Source organism: Phycomyces blakesleeanus, assembly GCF_001638985.1.
Source record: "Phycomyces blakesleeanus NRRL 1555(-) unplaced genomic scaffold PHYBLscaffold_42, whole genome shotgun sequence".
In the NCBI taxonomy this organism is placed as follows: Eukaryota; Fungi; Mucoromycota; class Mucoromycetes; order Mucorales; family Phycomycetaceae; genus Phycomyces; species Phycomyces blakesleeanus.
In genome coordinates this window covers 218,073-234,997 of record NW_017265171.1, presented here as the reverse complement: position 1 = coordinate 234,997, position 16,925 = coordinate 218,073, and the positions used below count along the sequence as shown (strand labels likewise).

At 35.5% G+C, this 16,925-nt stretch overlaps 7 protein-coding genes across 7 annotated transcripts; 3 read left to right on the top strand and 4 right to left on the bottom strand.

Annotated features, from left to right (window-relative positions):
- Positions 1 to 618: 618 nt before the first annotated feature.
- PHYBLDRAFT_175911 (hypothetical protein) lies at positions 619 to 1,992 on the top strand (the record flags this gene model as incomplete). The annotated part of the gene is made up of 1 exon (XM_018437603.1): positions 619 to 1,992. One exon carries the CDS (start codon positions 619 to 621, stop codon positions 1,990 to 1,992), a length of 1,374 nt encoding a protein of 457 aa, XP_018283778.1.
- Positions 1,993 to 3,274: 1,282 nt separating this feature from the next.
- On the top strand, positions 3,275 to 4,530 carry PHYBLDRAFT_175910 (hypothetical protein; the record flags this gene model as incomplete). Its single annotated transcript, XM_018437602.1, has 6 exons — positions 3,275 to 3,343; positions 3,424 to 3,582; positions 3,669 to 3,776; positions 3,837 to 3,854; positions 3,923 to 4,352; positions 4,433 to 4,530. 6 exons carry the CDS (start codon positions 3,275 to 3,277, stop codon positions 4,528 to 4,530), a joined length of 882 nt encoding a protein of 293 aa, XP_018283777.1.
- A 129-nt stretch (positions 4,531 to 4,659) lies between these two features.
- Positions 4,660 to 6,028, bottom strand: PHYBLDRAFT_160780 (hypothetical protein). Its single transcript, XM_018434245.1, has 2 exons — positions 5,651 to 6,028; positions 4,660 to 5,566 (listed from the first exon to the last, which is right to left on the bottom strand). Exons 1-2 carry the CDS (start codon positions 5,999 to 6,001, stop codon positions 5,063 to 5,065), a joined length of 855 nt encoding a protein of 284 aa, XP_018283776.1. The 5' UTR covers positions 6,002 to 6,028; the 3' UTR covers positions 4,660 to 5,062.
- Positions 6,029 to 6,464: 436 nt separating this feature from the next.
- On the bottom strand, positions 6,465 to 7,429 carry PHYBLDRAFT_119900 (hypothetical protein; the record flags this gene model as incomplete). Its single annotated transcript, XM_018428718.1, has 3 exons — positions 6,465 to 6,698; positions 6,865 to 6,934; positions 7,161 to 7,429. The coding sequence occupies 3 exons, from the start codon at positions 7,427 to 7,429 to the stop codon at positions 6,465 to 6,467; spliced, it is 573 nt and encodes a 190-aa protein (XP_018283775.1).
- A 397-nt stretch (positions 7,430 to 7,826) lies between these two features.
- Positions 7,827 to 10,248, bottom strand: PHYBLDRAFT_153211 (hypothetical protein; the record flags this gene model as incomplete). The annotated part of the gene is made up of 10 exons (XM_018433092.1): positions 7,827 to 7,922; positions 8,005 to 8,067; positions 8,171 to 8,245; positions 8,332 to 8,579; positions 8,648 to 8,875; positions 8,950 to 9,051; positions 9,230 to 9,356; positions 9,422 to 9,747; positions 9,876 to 9,982; positions 10,127 to 10,248. The coding sequence occupies 10 exons, from the start codon at positions 10,246 to 10,248 to the stop codon at positions 7,827 to 7,829; spliced, it is 1,494 nt and encodes a 497-aa protein (XP_018283774.1).
- Positions 10,249 to 11,540: 1,292 nt separating this feature from the next.
- Positions 11,541 to 12,912, top strand: PHYBLDRAFT_34462 (hypothetical protein). The gene is made up of 5 exons (XM_018440032.1): positions 11,541 to 11,562; positions 11,803 to 11,861; positions 11,956 to 12,121; positions 12,272 to 12,472; positions 12,609 to 12,912. The coding sequence occupies exons 1-5, from the start codon at positions 11,560 to 11,562 to the stop codon at positions 12,723 to 12,725; spliced, it is 546 nt and encodes a 181-aa protein (XP_018283773.1). The 5' UTR covers positions 11,541 to 11,559; the 3' UTR covers positions 12,726 to 12,912.
- A 699-nt stretch (positions 12,913 to 13,611) lies between these two features.
- Positions 13,612 to 15,958, bottom strand: PHYBLDRAFT_184094 (hypothetical protein; the record flags this gene model as incomplete). Its single annotated transcript, XM_018438881.1, has 4 exons — positions 13,612 to 14,204; positions 14,460 to 14,582; positions 14,742 to 15,407; positions 15,616 to 15,958. The coding sequence occupies 4 exons, from the start codon at positions 15,956 to 15,958 to the stop codon at positions 13,612 to 13,614; spliced, it is 1,725 nt and encodes a 574-aa protein (XP_018283772.1).
- Positions 15,959 to 16,925: the final 967 nt, after the last annotated feature.

Sequence of the window (16,925 nt, the reverse complement as noted above, 5' to 3'; positions counted from 1 at the left end):
GATGCTCTTATAAGACAAGCTGTGAAGCTCTCTATCTCTCATACACTCTTTTTACAGTAGCAGTAATAATGATTTATGCCACAATGAATTTAAAAGTAGTGACGCAGGTGTTGAAATGACCTCAAATTAGATAAATAGCTCCTCGTATTTGTTCTTTAAAACAAAATGATTGGTTTTATATCTGTATTTATTTTCTTGTTACTGAACTGGAGTCTTACATCACATAGCTAAACCAACCACTGTGTGTTACTCAGCACCTCTTTAGAGCTTGTGGCTCCATACAAAAAGAAGAAGAAAGAAGAAAAGAATAGCATGTATGTGTGTGTAACTTGTGAGATTTACTTCCTTCAGATTCATTTGAAGTCACAAATCAGAATTTGGCTGTGATATTTTTTTATTTACTTTACTTTTACTTTTACTTTAGTGTATATGTGTACGACAACAACAACCAACCATTATAAAAAGAAAAAGTTTAAGTAGCGGACATAGTTTTGATACTTTACCAATTTTTTTTTTTTCAATAATAAAAAAAAAATAGGACCCAGTATCCTTTTATTTTGTTTTTCTTTCCAATACTTTAACCATCACTGCAAACTGCTCTGAAAAGAGATAGAGGAAATGTCCGACCAAACCTCGCCCCCTTCTCCTTCAAGCTCAAATAGCTACGCTCATAATGCTCATAACGCGGATAACTCCTACAACACCACAACCCTCAAAGACCAAGCCGTAGTCGATCCTTCCGATACCAACGCAAACTCTGACCAAATTGACGTTATAGCCATAGCCACAGAATTGGATACATCCCGTAAGAATGCATCTACAGAACTTTTAAAGGTCTTGGAAAACCCATACTCTTCTCCTGATGAACTTAACGAGGCCCAGAAACTTGTCGACAGTACCAAAGCACGCTGGGTAGCATTTTTGGCAGCGAAAAAAACACTTGATGATATGAACGGTGAGACAGCTCTTCAGATGCTCACTGCAAAAAAGAATACCGATGATTACCGCAGCAACCCAGATTCGTTTGTTCCTCCAAACCTACCAGTTTTGCAGCTGAAAGGAGGATCTATTAGACAACCAGACAAAAAGATCTATGATTCGATTCGCTCCTTCCTAAACGATTTTGAAGTGCAGTTGATAGCACACAGTCTCCCACTCGACAAAAATTGGGAACGTCTATTTAGATTGACCTGTGACGATATGCAGCGTTTGTCGTTTGAGAGAACCAATGCTGGAAAAGGTCTTACCTGGAAGGAAATTCGTGAAAAGCTCGAGTTGGAGTATGGATACCCACAATACGTGTGGGCGAAAAGATTTGCACTGAAATCCATCACGCAACGACATGATGAATCAGTAAAAGAATTTTCAGAAAGGTACAGGGGAGCTGCACACGCCGCTGACCTTCACAACGAAGATGAGCTTGTTTGGCTTTTCATTTCGTCCTTAGTTAAACCAGTCAGGGATATAGCTCTGCAGGCAATAGTTCGGCAATTTGGATTAAAAATGCCACACGATATGAAAGAAGTAATCCAATTGATTATTAACTCTGTTGAAGGAGAGTCTGCCAATTTGTTCCTAAACAAATACACGACTAGTTCCAAGAGGAGACAGCATGAAGAACACAGACCGACAGGAAGCTCTAAAAAATATAGAGGAGATCCCCGTTCAACTCGTGGAAATAGTAATTCCAAGGACATGCGTCAAACACATCCAAAAGGTAGACATATGCGTGAGGGTTTCGTACAAATGCAAAACTTGATGGATAAAGACAATATTTTTCTCTCAAATGTAGCAAAGCAACCTTCGCTTTGTCGTCACTGCCGTAAAGTTCCTTTCTTTCCTGGGCACCACTGCCCAGAATTCCCACAACACAAGCCCAGGAGTAATCTGACTTTAATAAACCCAAACCCAAACCCAAACCCGAACCCAAGCCCAAATCCAAAGCCAAATAACGAAACAACAGAAAACACAGTTAACAGCAGAAGAATATAGGTGGTCCTGGATTACTTTGACGCGCATTCACAAATTAAACACCACAACCACACCAAAACCCAATTTCTTATACAGATGATTATCTACCCATATTGTGGCGTATACACCACAACTGAGCAGAAGACAAATTCAACAATCTAGATCAGGTTAAAAAAAATTGTTAATAAACATAACAGGATCAAATTTCGAGAACAATTATGCATCAGGTATTCGTGCACCTCGCATTAATTTATAGTAGTCAACACATCAACTCAATGAATATTTTAGTTATGGTAATATACTTTTCATTTGGCCGCCAATACGATATCTATATCTTTAAATAATTTAATAAAAACAACCCCTATAATAATCTTTCATCCTTACATCTTTTGTATACTTCAAATCATTGGTGTTAATATGAAAACTATGTGTGCCTGATGTCTAGCTATTTGCATGCCATTATCTTGCTCAAATTATTATTAATGTCGTTAGAATCTTGTTATGCAAGGCATGTACTCCTACGCAACTATATCTATATCAATTGATTGCGTCCAAGGAACAGCATCTTACTGATCTCATACTGGAGCGTAAATGCAATTGATGATTAAATAAAACATGTTTTAAGTACTTGATAAAAAAGAATTAATATGTTTTGTTTAGTGGGCGAGTTAAAGCCTTGTTAACTTGTGTTCATTATATGCCACTCAATATAAGCTAAAGACCAATCCAAAAGTGTAATAAAAAAATCTTCTAAAATATTGTATATCTAAATGTAGAAATAGGATACATAGAAAAGTAAGTGGCTTTAGCACAGCAAGATAACATGAATTGATATCAAGAAATAAAGTATGAAAAGAAAAACTGTCCCACTTTGACAGGAGAAATTTCCTCTAGAAGACTTACATGTCTGCATTGGCATTCTTTGATCGTTATAGGAAATTTATGGGAAATTGCTACAAGTCCGCATCCTCCCTGGTACAGTAAATAAAAGGCTATTTATTTTGCATTTATTCTTAATAATATACAAAGTATAGTGCCATTAGAAATTAGAGGTAATCTTAACCAACTGTCTGATTTTTCCTTCTACTTTGAATGAAAATTGCACAGTACAAAATGTTTCTATAGCTACCTATCATTATCACATTATTTTTGGGGAAAATTGGTTTTTTGTTTTGTTTTGTTTTTGCCTTTTTGCCTTTTTGCTTAATGCACTTATCGATGAGCTACTATTGGGGTACAACCCAGTCACATATTTCCTGTTTGTTTCGACATGCTGCTGTTTTGACATTCTCTAATCCAAATCATGACCTCCCCATGGTCCACTTTCCCATTGTCACTTAAACGTACATTAACCGTCAAGACAAAAAGAGCTGTAAATATATTGCTCAAACTGTGTTATTATTGTACAGAATAGCACTTTTTGTATCTGTTATTCTTATTTGCAATTACTAGACCTTGGGATTGTACCGTTCATTGTTAAGGACTGCACAACACTTTGACAATGACATCCACCAAGTATTCTTGTGGAACACCATAAGAGAAAGATTTCGTTTTGAAATGTACAATAGCTCTCGTGCCCAAACGCTTACACTTTTACTACAGGGTGAAAAGGTATGAAAAAAAAAATAGTACAAGCCCAAATACCAGAGTTACTCAAAGCTACAAAACAACAATAATATATATAAATATATACTTAGGCACTGGATCTACTCCGAAAAGCACAGGGCGGCAATCGAACATACTTGGAGCGGATCGACGCCATGGCAACAGCAAAAATTGGGCCCCTTAAACATGTTACTCAAAACGTAAGATTTTTTATTTTATTTTTATTTCTTAGTTGGTATTAACTATTAATGCTTGAATAGATTCGCAAGATACAACACGTAAGGCAAACTCAAGATTTAGTCAATTGAATTGTTGATTATTAACATACGGCATTATATATATATAGCCCTTGAAGCGAGCTTTGGCAGCAACTGATGCTCGATCGCATGCATCGCGTATTCGGCAAACAGGGAGATCTAATAGAATTCCTCTGTCAAAATCACTGTGCCGTAAATTACGCATAGACACAGACTTGCCTCTCACACGTCGTCAGCGATTAGAATACAAGACGAGGATATACAAAAAGAAAAAGAAACTACGTGTTCGAACGTTTTATCAACAAGCTATCACAACACGGAATTCTTGTGGATATGTGTTTAAGCGTGTACGGGGCTGGGTACAACCTCTCAGAACATCAATGATGCTCAGGAACCTCGTGAAAAAGAAACAACAGCGTTTTGACCTCAATTACAAATATGCGTGGCATTTGGAGCTTGTGCGACAAGAACGCATATTCCTTAGTAATCTGGGAATCAAGGATGAATTAGGAGATTGCAGTAAGTTTCATAATATAGAAATGATAAAAAAAATATTGTTAAAAGAGGTTGATATATTGACAATTTCATAATCTTGTTAGTCAAGGGCCTTTCGGATGCTCTTAATGAAAATAGAAACGCACTTTACAATCCTCGTAGAACTGTATATGAAAGCAAAGTAGTTGAAATCGACGAGTAAATAAATAATTTATAGACATCAGTTATCCATATCAATTTCCAATTCCCAACTCCCCATTTGTTGAGAAACTCAACAGTAAAACCTCTTTGATCCACCATTATCTCCCCGCACACAATTAGAATTACTATTAGTAGTAAAATGTGATATTTATTTATGTTTCTTTAATTTTTTTTTAAAAATATATATATATATATAAATCTCTCGGTTTATATAATATGAATTACATGAATGTGTAAAAGAGAATTAAAGAAAAAAAAGTTTTTTTTTGAAAGCAATGAATATGTTGTTTGAATGATAAAGATGTATGGATTTCCTTATTTTTCAAACCTCTCCCTTTTCTCCAACCTTTAAACCCTTTTTTGTTGTTGTTGTTGTTGTTGTTGTTGTTGATGATGATTATGGCATTTGTTCGTGTTGGTGTTGCTGGTTGAATTGAGAGAAAGAGGAAAGAAAGGAAAGGAAAGGAATGATAAAAGAAAGAAGAGTTTTTTTCCGCTAAAGCAAAGGATCCCTCTTCTTCTGTTCTTTTACTTTAGTTGGTCTTCTTGGCTGCTAACTTGCGCTTGCCGTATGTCTTGCGAGCAAAGTCAACAAAGAGGTAGGTGAGAGGGAAGAGATAGGCAACATTGACGGCGACACCGAAATGCTGACCAGGGGTTGTGAGGCAGGAGGGAATAAAGAAGTAGCTGACGGCAGTGGTTGTGCCAACAAGGAACTGGGTGATCTGCATGGTTGTAATGTAACGCTTTCCGGGAGGGTGAATGCCAACACAGGTCATGGCATAGTAAAGGTACATAACAGAGTGGACAAAGGAGTTGAAGACGACAAAGATCCAGATGGGCTGTGCCTGATAACGGATACCGGCCCACATGGTGATCATGGCACCAGAGTGGTGGTAGGTCTGGAGGAGAGATGAGCGACGGCCCTTGAGAAGAATGATGATAGTGTCAATGACTTCATAGAACTTGGAGAGATAGAAGATGTATCCCCAGTAGGCAAGAGAATCGTTCCACAAGAAGCTATCTTTATCGCAGTACTGTTTTTATTTATTAAATAAATAGATCTGATTAGCGCATTGTTTCTTAGTGTAATGTAGATCACCAAATTATTTATTACTTACAGCATCATGAAGAGTCTGTCCTCTGTTGAAGGAACGGTGCATACCCTTGGCCATGTTGTAGAAAGTGATCATGGAGTAGATGGAAAGGGAGAGGTTGTGCAAGAATACAAAGGCTGTCATGAGTCCAGAGGACTTGGATGTATCCTGGACACCACGGTTCTTGGCTTCAACTCTGGAGAGCTTTGAGGCAGAAGGAGGAGGGTTCAAGAGACTGACGGTGAGAGCGTATGTGGATGCAATTGCAATTGGGGTCTTCCAGTCCATGAAGAACTCATAGTATTGAGGGAATGGGATGCCAGGGATTGCGACGAGCTTATCGACTTCTCCGGAGAGATATGCGGCAGAGTTCATCATGAAGAGAAAGAGCCCGAGAAAGTGAAAAGAAAAAAGAAGAGAAGATATACTTGAGAAGAGGTATAATTTGGATTTCCCTATTTTATACACTTCAAAAAAAAAATATTTTTTATTATTATTATTATTTTTTGGGTTTTAGAATCCACCAACAAATCTGGTTTTAGCTATGTTTCTCTTTTTTTTTTGTTCTATTGAATTTGAACAAAGTCTTCATCTCAGATAGAACTGACAGCCTATTGGGATGGTGAGAACTCCGATCCCCAGGAGTTGGGTTTCAGAGGAGTTTGGGTTCCTTTTCATCCCTAGTCTTTTCGATATTTATTGACTCTTTATTATTAAACATTACGATAGCAACAACACCAACAACCAAAGGACAACATCTTCTTCTTCTTCTTCTTCTTCTTAATAGTATTGTAAAGATAATTTATAAGTTTATTTGATTCTATAAAAACATCTCTCTTTAAAAATTTGTCTGCGGACCGGCAGATCGAGGGCTAATGTAAAGAGCTCTGGCCTCTGTGTAGACTGTCTCTCCATCGGCAGACTCCAGGTATGCGGTTGCGTAGGCCTTGCGTCCTTCCAATTTTGTCAGTTTTCCTCGAACTACAATCCATTGGTTTGAGTGGACTGGCTTGCGATAATCAACATTGAGATTGGCTGTGAATCCGGTGAAATTAGGAAGACTGGGGAGTGTCTAAACCAATTAATATTAGTAAAAAGTATTGTTTCAACACAACAAACATGAATTAAATTTGTAACAATTAATCATATATACATATAAGATTTACTATAAACCATAAACTATAAATTATAATGTAATAGGCATGTGTGTGATTCTATTATATATGTATATGGCTTACCACATAGGCCAGGTGTTCGTCCAACAGTGTGGCCAGCATACCACCATGAATAATCCCATCATGTCCGCATCTAATTAATTACAGAACATAATATAATTATATATAAATATATAATTAAAATTAAAATATAGTATGGATAGATAGGTGGACCCCAATTAGGTGACTTGACAATTGACAGCTAAATCTATACACACACACATACATACACACACATTTATATATATATATATAATGTGTGTGCCTGTGTTGCATGTGTTGTCTGTGTTGCTTGTGGGCCTGTATATAAATTGACTTACAGGTTTGTTCCCAAATGAGCAATAATGATGCATTCTGTCTTGTCAGCATTAAAGAACTTGAGCGGACGTCGTACAATCATTCCTGGTCCACGTAAAGTAGTAGCTGTCAAGGAATGTGCCCGGGCTGATCCTGCTAAATGACCATATGCAACTACTTCATGCCATTCCTTTGAATTTCGAAGTGTCTGTGTGATATTTAAACTGTTTTCTTCTGTGCGCATCTTCTCTTCTTCAGGGCTCAATATTTCGGTACATTCACTTGGTGCCATAAACTGTAAACTCTTTTCGTTTTGAGGATTGTGTGCATTCAATGTCATTTCAGACTTGGAGCTAGGTTCATGCACAAACATGTCACTGGCATGGTTGGCGATGCGTTCTGAAAGTTCTGGCATAGTGAAGGGGAGGAATGAAGAGAGATGTGTATGGATAAACTATGAACGCAACCAAGAGCTGCTTATGTACAGAAATCAGTGATTGGCCGCTGGTGCTGAACAACGTGTGAATATGTCTTATCATTTTTCAAATTCGTTTAAATATTCTAATTATTTATTTTTATCTTTTCTCTCACCCTTCTTTATATATGTTTGTATATGTATATATTATTTTAGATAAGAAAATTCTGTAAAGATTAAAAGAAAATTGAAAGCAAAGAGAACAAGATGCATCCTATTTATCGTACCAAACAAACTCAATTCTACAGAGGCCTGAAGAACCTCCAGAAGCAACCCAGTTTGAACCTTCTTTATTACAATTCCAAGCAGCCTATATAAAATCAAACAGTGGTTGAGCAAATGAAGCTGTCTTGGAAACCAAATCTTCTGATTGGTCAACTTTATTTCTATACCTTTTGTATGGATACGATCGGATCAAGCACATAAGACCACTGTGGTCGTAATGTTTCTTTTACCTTTTTATATGTGTAGGTTTGTCGAGGTTGAGGTTGAGGTTAGAAATAATGTATTTCGGATGCTGTTCATGAGTTATATTACACGGAAAATGATTCAACTTACAGTTATTTTCTGACCGTCGACATAACGCAATGTATCGGTCTCTTCATTCCATATGAGATGATAGAGAACTCCATGCTTTAAAAAAAAGATTTAAAAAAAGCAAATTATGACATGAGTTGTTTGATTGAATTGGTTTTATTCTTCCTCTTCTTCTTTCTTACCCTCAACCTGTTTGGACGCTTATAACTATTAATCATACAAACATATCCATCTGAGCACCCTGATACAATGATTCCATGATGTTCACTTGCAGCAATGGTCCATACCAGTCCAAAATGACTGGTATATTTACCATGCTTCACGAACTGAAAACAAGACCCATTACATGCAGAAATACCATGAACGTTGTTTTCAGAATTTATTATACTGATTAGATTATCACCTGTCCATGTCACAGCGTGGCGAGTTCCTGTATTGAAGATATTGTAGGTATCTCAATTTGATTTGATTTGATTTTTAAACAACGAATTACTTTACCTGCCACTCGATTTACTTCTATTCTTGTGCGGATATCTTGAAGATCGTGAGCTAAAAGTATGCCACTTCTTCCAGTGGACACAAAATACTGACTTTCCAGACTACCAAGCCAAGCAATAGATTCTACACTATCTTCATGATGTATAATGTGGTGAATAATCGTATCTTTTTGATCAGGTAAATCATCCGCAGACAGAGCCATTTTGACATTTTGTAGTACAATTCCTCCTTTGAGTACATTGATTATCATTAGAAATAATGTATGTACGTGCTTGTGTGTTTTTCTTTTAATCTTTGCTTACCAGAAGTATATCCGCATGCCAATAATGAATGTCCCCCCCATGAAATAGTTTTACAATAGACCCTTGGAAGTGAGAACTTGTACCGAGAGTCTTGGATTCGGACTAGATGTTTTATGATGATTATTATTACAAGACCAACAAAAATAAGAAGGGGAAGAAGAAGTAATTTCATTAATTGAAATTGTTTCATAGTTGTTGTTGTTGTTGTTGTTTTTTTTTTTGTATTTACAATAGTATTTTTTTCTAATCTTTAATGACAGTAATGAAGAACCCAACCTACGGTAGACAGTTTCTTTGTGTTCTCGAAAAGTGTTTGGATGTGGTACAACAAGAAGCCGTACCGTATTATCTCCACATGCCATAGCCAAAATTCCTAATTTGGCCCATGTTCCTTTCTCGGTTGGTATCTAAATCTAATATTATTGATATCTTTCAAACCGTTGTTTTTGTTTTTGTTGTTGTTGTCTTGTACCTCCTCATATGCGCCATAAGGACACCACTTCAGATCATGACAAACTCCAAAATTGTGAACCATACACATGCGTAGTCGGGGCTTCTTGGTTGGAGTGTCTTCCGATACTGTCCGGTCACACTCCCAGATTTGAATACAGTTTTGATAATCTTTCTGGATTTCATTGATATTATGGTGTTCTTCATTTGCACCTCTATATCCACTCACAGCCAGATATTCAACTAATGGCCGACTGTCTACAGAAGGTCGCTTTGGGACAAAATCAAGTCCCCAGATAGATCCACCGGTATTTACAATAAATCCTCTCTTGTGTTTTATCGTTTCATCTAAAAGATTGTTAGATACAATATGGCTTACACACGCACACAATGTATGCGCCTATTTGAATTGAATTGATTTGATTTGATTTGATTTGATTGATTTGTTTATTTGTTTATTTGTTTATTTTGATTACCTAAAGATATGACCTCAAATAGATCTATAGTTCGTGTATCTCGCTTAGTAATGCCAAATGTCACCTTTCGTGGATTTGGATTAGGTATATACGACTTTGCCTCTTCACTAATATATGTATACATATATTGTTCATTTGATTTATTCAAAAAGAAGTTCTCATTTATATAAATTTATATGCACGCACACATACACACACATGTATATATATATACATATATATACGTGCATTTGTTTTTTGTGTGTACACACCTGTTAATCATTTGCCATTCATTAGGTAATGAATGTACATTACTGTATACATTTGATTCGGCTGCTTTTTTGAGTAGTTTGGCGTACACATGTTTTTTATAGTCTATTGTCTCACTTCTCATTTTTGAAATCCAAACATATATATATAAGTAAATAAATATAAAGGTATATTTGAGTAATGAGGTGGAAAGCGAGTGATAAAACAAAAGAAGAATAAACGAAAAAAAAGACTTGGTTTGTTAGGTTAAAGTATCCAATAGGATTACAGAGATCCTTCAATTTAGAAAAAAAAAGTCAATAAATACAAAAGTTCTACCATTCTGTGTAGAGCCATCTTATTGAAACCTATGAACACTTTTTGCTTATAAAAATAAATTAAATTAATAAGCCCCAGTGAATATAAAATTTTATATATTCTTTATTATTAATTTATTAATTTCTTGGCTGGTGTCTTTACTTAACTTTTGAACTATGTGTTACCTTGTACCTCCACCCTTTCTCATGCAAAAATATACATCGAATAAATTATTAATGGCCAATGATTTGAGCTGGAGTGCACACATACACATATAAAGGTAAAACATATTTAAGCTGATAATATAGGTTTGTGATGTACATACATATATTCATATATACATACATAGAAATATATATCTAATAAGTAGTAAGTCTGCGGGTGGACTTACAAAAGCTTACTAGATTTAACCTGCCAAAATAATTTCTCCCTTGTGTTTGTCAGAGAATTGACAGGTTCTATTATAAATTTTCATTGGTTTATTACAAATTCAGGTACATGTCAAATCAAATAAATTAAACGATGCCCTTTTTTTTCAATTGTTCTTTTATTATATTGAAAAAGTCAATTGAATATTATATATGTATATATTATACTCTTTTATTCACTATTAATTAGTCAAACCTGGTATTTTATTACTATTCTTTTATGAATATCAAAAAAAATAAAATTGATAGGAAAGATAGAAAAGATAGAAAGATGAGGAGCAGGAAAGCAGGAGAGTAGGAGGGGGCCCTTGCAACAAAATGAACACCGCACTGAAATTGCCAAAACATATTCACGGAGACATAAATTACACACATATACACACTCATATATATGTGTGTGTATATGTTTCAGGCAATCAAGGTGAAACAATGGCCTTTTTAAAAAAATGTGTATATGTGTATCTGCTTGATAGTCTCAAAGGAATATAAAGTAAAGAAAATAAAGACAAAAACCATGTACTCTTGGAATTATATATATGTGTGTGTATGGAAGTAGTGGTGATCGCCCTGTACTGTAAAAAAGGTCACAAACTACGTCACATGTGACCTGTCCAAGGGGGGAAGAGGGGCTTAGCTCTATCAAGGTGTGTAAACACCCTCCATTACATCCCCTCCCCTTTTGTACGTCAATTCTCGAGCCGACTTTTAACATGGTAAAGTCAAACACACTTTTTGTTTGCATTGCAGGCCCTTTGGTTCAACTATACAACCATTAAAAGAAAGAGCGTGCGCGTGCGCAAGATAAAGAGACCCAGAGAAAATAACTGTGTGGGAGGAATACTGTCAATAAACCCTACGCTTTCTTTCAACAACCAGAACAACCACAACCAACAACAGAAAGACAATGAGAAGACTTGTTTCTTACGTGTATCATTCCTCTCTGTATTATCTAGCTTCGTCTTTCCTCTAAGTTCATTGCACCCGCTGTCAACGTTACTCGCCAAAGTGTCCGGTGAGCACATTAAAATATGGTGCCTAGATATTCTTGTGGACAACGTTACTTATTTTAAACAAACAATTAAATTGAAAAACAAAAAACTACGCAGCGCCTCGGCCAGCGTACCTGTAATTGCTCGTCGCAGCTACACCACCGAACAGCCTATCCCCACACCCGGTGCTAGTGCTGCTGTCGACCCCAAGATTTCTGCTATTGTCGACCAAATCGAGACCCTCACCTTGTTGCAGACCTCTTCCCTTGTCTCCCTCCTCAAGGCAAGTTTATTTTTTCTGAAAAAAAATATAGGAAAAATATATATGTATAAATACGTGTATCTATCTATACGAGGAGAATTGGATTTAGGATATACAATAAGAAAATGAGACTAACAATTGCATGTGTACATACGACTATGACTTTTTTAGACTCGTTTGAACATTCAGGATATTGCCATGCCTGTCGCTGTTCCCGGTGCTGGTGCCGGTGCCGGTGCTGCTGCTCCCGTTGAGGAGGAAAAGGCTGCCGAGAAGACTGAGTTCAATGTCAAGATTGAGAAGGTTGATGCTGCCTCAAAGGCAAAGATTATTCGTGAGGTTAAGAACTTGGCTGGTTTGAACTTGGTTGAGGTAAGAGAAACATAGAATATAAAAGGGTTTAAAGGAAAAAAAAAGAAAAGAGGGTTTTAACATTATATATATATGCACAACAAATTACTATCAATATTTCTTCTTTTTTTAAAACTTTTTTGTTTTTTGTTTTTAGGCCAAGAAGTTTGTTGAGAGCGTACCCAAGGTTCTTAAGGAGTCCTTGCCCAAGGAGGATGCCATCAAGCTCCAGAAGGCACTTGAGGCTCTCGGTGCCACTGTTGTCTTGGAGTAAATATATATATATTGAATTTTTACCAAAAAAAAACACAACTACAACAACCATAATCACAACTACAACTACAACAACCACAACAACAACAGCAACAAAGAACAACAAAATAATTGGAGTCGAAACAGTCATGAAAAGAATCGAAAATTCAAAAGAGTGCAAAAAATAAAATAAAAGTAAATAACCCATTATTTTATAAATATAGATGTATTAGACTATATACATTTATTGTTTTTGATATATTTCAGATGTACATTTTTCCAACAAAATGAATAAAGAGATGAATAGAGGAAATGGTATATATATTTTTTAAAATGTATATGTGTACAAGAGCTTTGCATCTACTATTGATTGTCTCTATGTATATGGGTTGCACACTTTATTCTCACCAATAATTCATATAATTTTATATGACATTAAGATTATTATGAACTGAAATGGATTTGCTATCCTTAGATTATAACAGATAAGGGACGGTTGATAATTAGGGAAATATAATTTAGATTTGACTTTCAAGGGGCATTCAATCTTATGAGATGTAATGCGGGTTGTTCTTTCAGTGGTTTTTTCAGTACCCTTACTTCTCAAAATTGCAGAATATTGCCAAAAGAAACATAACACTTGCATATAAAGAAATCAATGTATTAGACATGACACTCTTTTAAAAGAGTTTAAATGATATTATATATATATTTAGACATGTAGTCTAATTAATTTCACAGAATCGATTTTGTGTGTATATATAAAAATCAAAATGTAATATATATATATATGAATTTTAATTGAAAGAGGTTTATGAAAATATGTTTACCGATATGTGAAAATATATTTAACAGTGTGAATTATTAGTGAGAATACAGTATATAAAAACAATGTGTTTGACAGTACATTATAGTGGTGTAGCATAAAGAATTAGTTTACCAATTTTTAGACTTGATTCAAATGCTTCTGCTATATCGCTTTCTGTTTCTAGGGGCAAAGATTCCCCCTGGGTTTGATCTTTGTAGCGGAGTCGTACATTTGAGCCTCCAAGTCGTTCTTGAACTCTATCATGCAACTTTTGGAAAGAGCAATCGATAGGAACTTTGATTGCAAACATCTCTTCCTTGTAAGCAATCTTGACTTTAATGAGATTGCTGCTCCCAATTGCATTTTTTGCAGCAGTTGTGGTTGTAGAAGCTGTAGCTGTAGCTGTAGCTGTAGCTGTATTAGTCTGAGAAATATCCTTGATCGGATTGCTATTGCGGCCGAAAGGAGTAAAAGTATTCATCGTACTTGAACCAAATGCTTCTGGGATCAAAATGCTGTGTGATAGCTCGACACTCTCGGGCCGCGGTGCTCCTGTCCGTGGATCATAGTCTATCTCGACATCCCCCTCATGCAATACAAATAATACATCCTGAACCAACGGGCTCTCTACCAAGTAGCGTGGCAATTGGAAAAGTTCTTGACAGTATATGTTGAGTTCTGTTTGGCGTTTTGCTGACAATCACAAATGCCCCTTGCGAATATTAGTAAATCAACTTTCTTCTTGTTTATTTATTTGTCGTCTGTGAGTGTAAGTATATGTGTGTATGTGTGGGGGCAGATTGTAATAGTATACCCTTTTGTTCTTTTTCATTCTTTCTGCCTTTCTACCTCTCTATCTTGCCGTCTTTATATCTTATTTTCTCTTTTTCTCCTTAACAGATCCCTGACCTTCTTCAGGATTGTTTTTATTTACATATAAAAATTTACCTGTCAATCTTTCGTCTACTTCGGTCTGTGGTCCAGGCATAAATGGTAGAATTCGGGGTTTTCCGGTTTTTCCTGCTTCTATAGGATAGTCTTGAAGTAAAGTAACCTGGAAATCATAAAAGTCTGTTCGTAATCCCCCCAGAACACACACAAATGCATGTACATTTAAAGCTTTGTCAATTGGTATGTTTATTATTCATTAAAATTCTATTATATACCTTCAAAAAAATAAAAGGAATCTATTTACATGTATATATTATATACATTGGTGAGTACTTTTACCTTCATATAAGCGATAGAGCACTCTGTGTCGTCTGTCACTCATCTGAGCAAACACAATAAACCAGAATTGATCGCCTTCTGGAACATAGGAGTCCACTGTGGCTGCTACAACCCTGGATCTGGTGTTGTCTCTTGAATTATCCCTAGGGCCAATGGACAGATTGCCGATCTCCTGGGCGATCTGCTCAGCAGTAGTAATAATAGCACCAGCACTAGCACTAGCACTAGCACTACCACCAGCACCCGAACCGGCATTAGAGCTACCCAAAAGTGTATTAACTGAGTTGTGTGTAGGTATCCTGCTGAATGTATCTATTGTGTTTGGTGCATAATAAAGGGCTGATGAGCTAGGGTTGTGCAGTTTTTCAGGGTTGTCGTGGCCCATGGTCATTCTTTTCCATTCTTCGACTCTTGGGAGAGGGTTTGAGGGTTGACTACTGGTAATAGTGTGTCCTGTCAAGGCGTCTCTGATTTCAACAAACGAAACTGGAATCAGACCAGGACCACCTAATCTGCCAATAGGTTTGGCAACAAACCATTCGACATTAGATTGTGCAATTACGAGTATAGATTCTCCTGCTCTTGCATCCAGTTCGTCAAATCGCTCAGCCTGAAAGTCATATAGGACTACACCATAAAGAGGTTGCATTTTTTTGACAGGTGGTACTAGTAAAATAATTTCTTAATTAAATAATAATACATATATACATATATAATAAAAAGAAAGCTGTATATGTATTACACATATACACATACATATACACACAAATGTATATACAAAACAGATATTGATTTTTTTTTACACTTGTATTATTTTTATTAATAATTTTAGTCTGCGTATTTTCTATACTTATATTATTAGTTTTTATTTTACATTGCGTCTCGGTCCTGGTTGGATCGCCGAGGTGATTTGGAGTGTCGTTCTTTTCGAGGATTTGAAAATAGTTTACCGGGACGATGCCTTTGGCGTGTGTGACTGGATTGAATGCTTCAAACCAATGAGGATTGTCTGTTTTATCAACATGAAAGTAATCTCCCTGGTGGAATGAGATCTCGCGTTGGGTTTGTGCTTTATAATCAAACAAGGCTTTGGCAACTATCTTTGGGGTAATGGCCGATTGTTGAAAGTTGATGGGAGTTGATATCTTATTTTTTACGACCGATAGACGAGTAGAGCGTAAACTGCGGGGAGGCTTAACTTTTTCTTTAAGGTTCATTTGAGGACAACCAAATACGAATAGAAATGTGTGTATAGAAAAGTAAAGAAGCAGAAGAAGCAGAAGAAGTTACAATTTACAAAATGGATATATATATATAGATATATATATATAGATAGATAGATATAAATATAAATATAAATATAAATATAAATATAAATATTATTATTGCTGTTGTATAATGAAAAATAAAATAAAATAAAAGGGAGAACACGAGATTATCTGTACTTTATTTTATTCTGTTCTATTACTTCTCTTTTGTCTTTTTTGCAACAACAACAAAAAAAGGGGAGGCTTTTAATCTGCTTTTTCTAGTGAAGTAAAGAAGAATTAAAGGTGATCTTGATATCGATAGACGGAATGAAAAGAAAAGACATCAAGGACAATAGGTGAATGAATGATTTTAATTAAGCAAAAAGAATCCCATTGTTTATTTTCTGCCAAGACAAATTATCTATATCTATATATATAATTATTTATAATAATGAATTTCTTATCAATTTTTTTTGGTCAATAAAATATACATTTATATGTAGAAAATTGCAGGCTTATGACAATTGTTCTTGTCTGCTAGATAAAGCCAGATTCTCTTGGTAGCTGTATTACTAATATTATTAGTGTTATATTTTGTCTTTACTGGTATTTATGTTGAGAAAATATGAAAGGAAATATACTACTTTCAAATATGTATTGTCTACTTTTAAACAAGAAGAAAAAATATTAATACAATAAAAGTAATATGTATAACCGTTAAGTTTATAAATTTACTACGAAGACCAACAACCGATAGCTGCAAATTAGCATAAATGAAATGGGCAAATAAACATGAAGACTTATCGAGATTCATGCTAGCTGGACCGTTGCTAGGTGCATAACTTGTATACATATTTATATATATGTGAAATTCTATAAATGTGTAAAGGTGCCTGGATATTTTGTACTTTTACATCTGTTCCTTTTTGGTGAA

Excerpts from the sequence above, each read along its gene's own strand:
- PHYBLDRAFT_160780 (XM_018434245.1), bottom strand. The coding sequence starts at position 6,001 with ATGAACTCTGCCGCATATCTCTCCGGAGAAGTCGATAAGCTCGTCGCA. Across the intron at positions 5,567-5,650 it reads GACAGACTCTTCATGATGCT|TACTGCGATAAAGATAGCTT; the intron begins GTAAGTAATAAA and ends AAATAAAAACAG.
- PHYBLDRAFT_34462 (XM_018440032.1), top strand. Across the intron at positions 11,862-11,955 it reads GTTACTCGCCAAAGTGTCCG|CGCCTCGGCCAGCGTACCTG; the intron begins GTGAGCACATTA and ends AAAACTACGCAG. Across the intron at positions 12,473-12,608 it reads CTGGTTTGAACTTGGTTGAG|GCCAAGAAGTTTGTTGAGAG; the intron begins GTAAGAGAAACA and ends TTTTGTTTTTAG.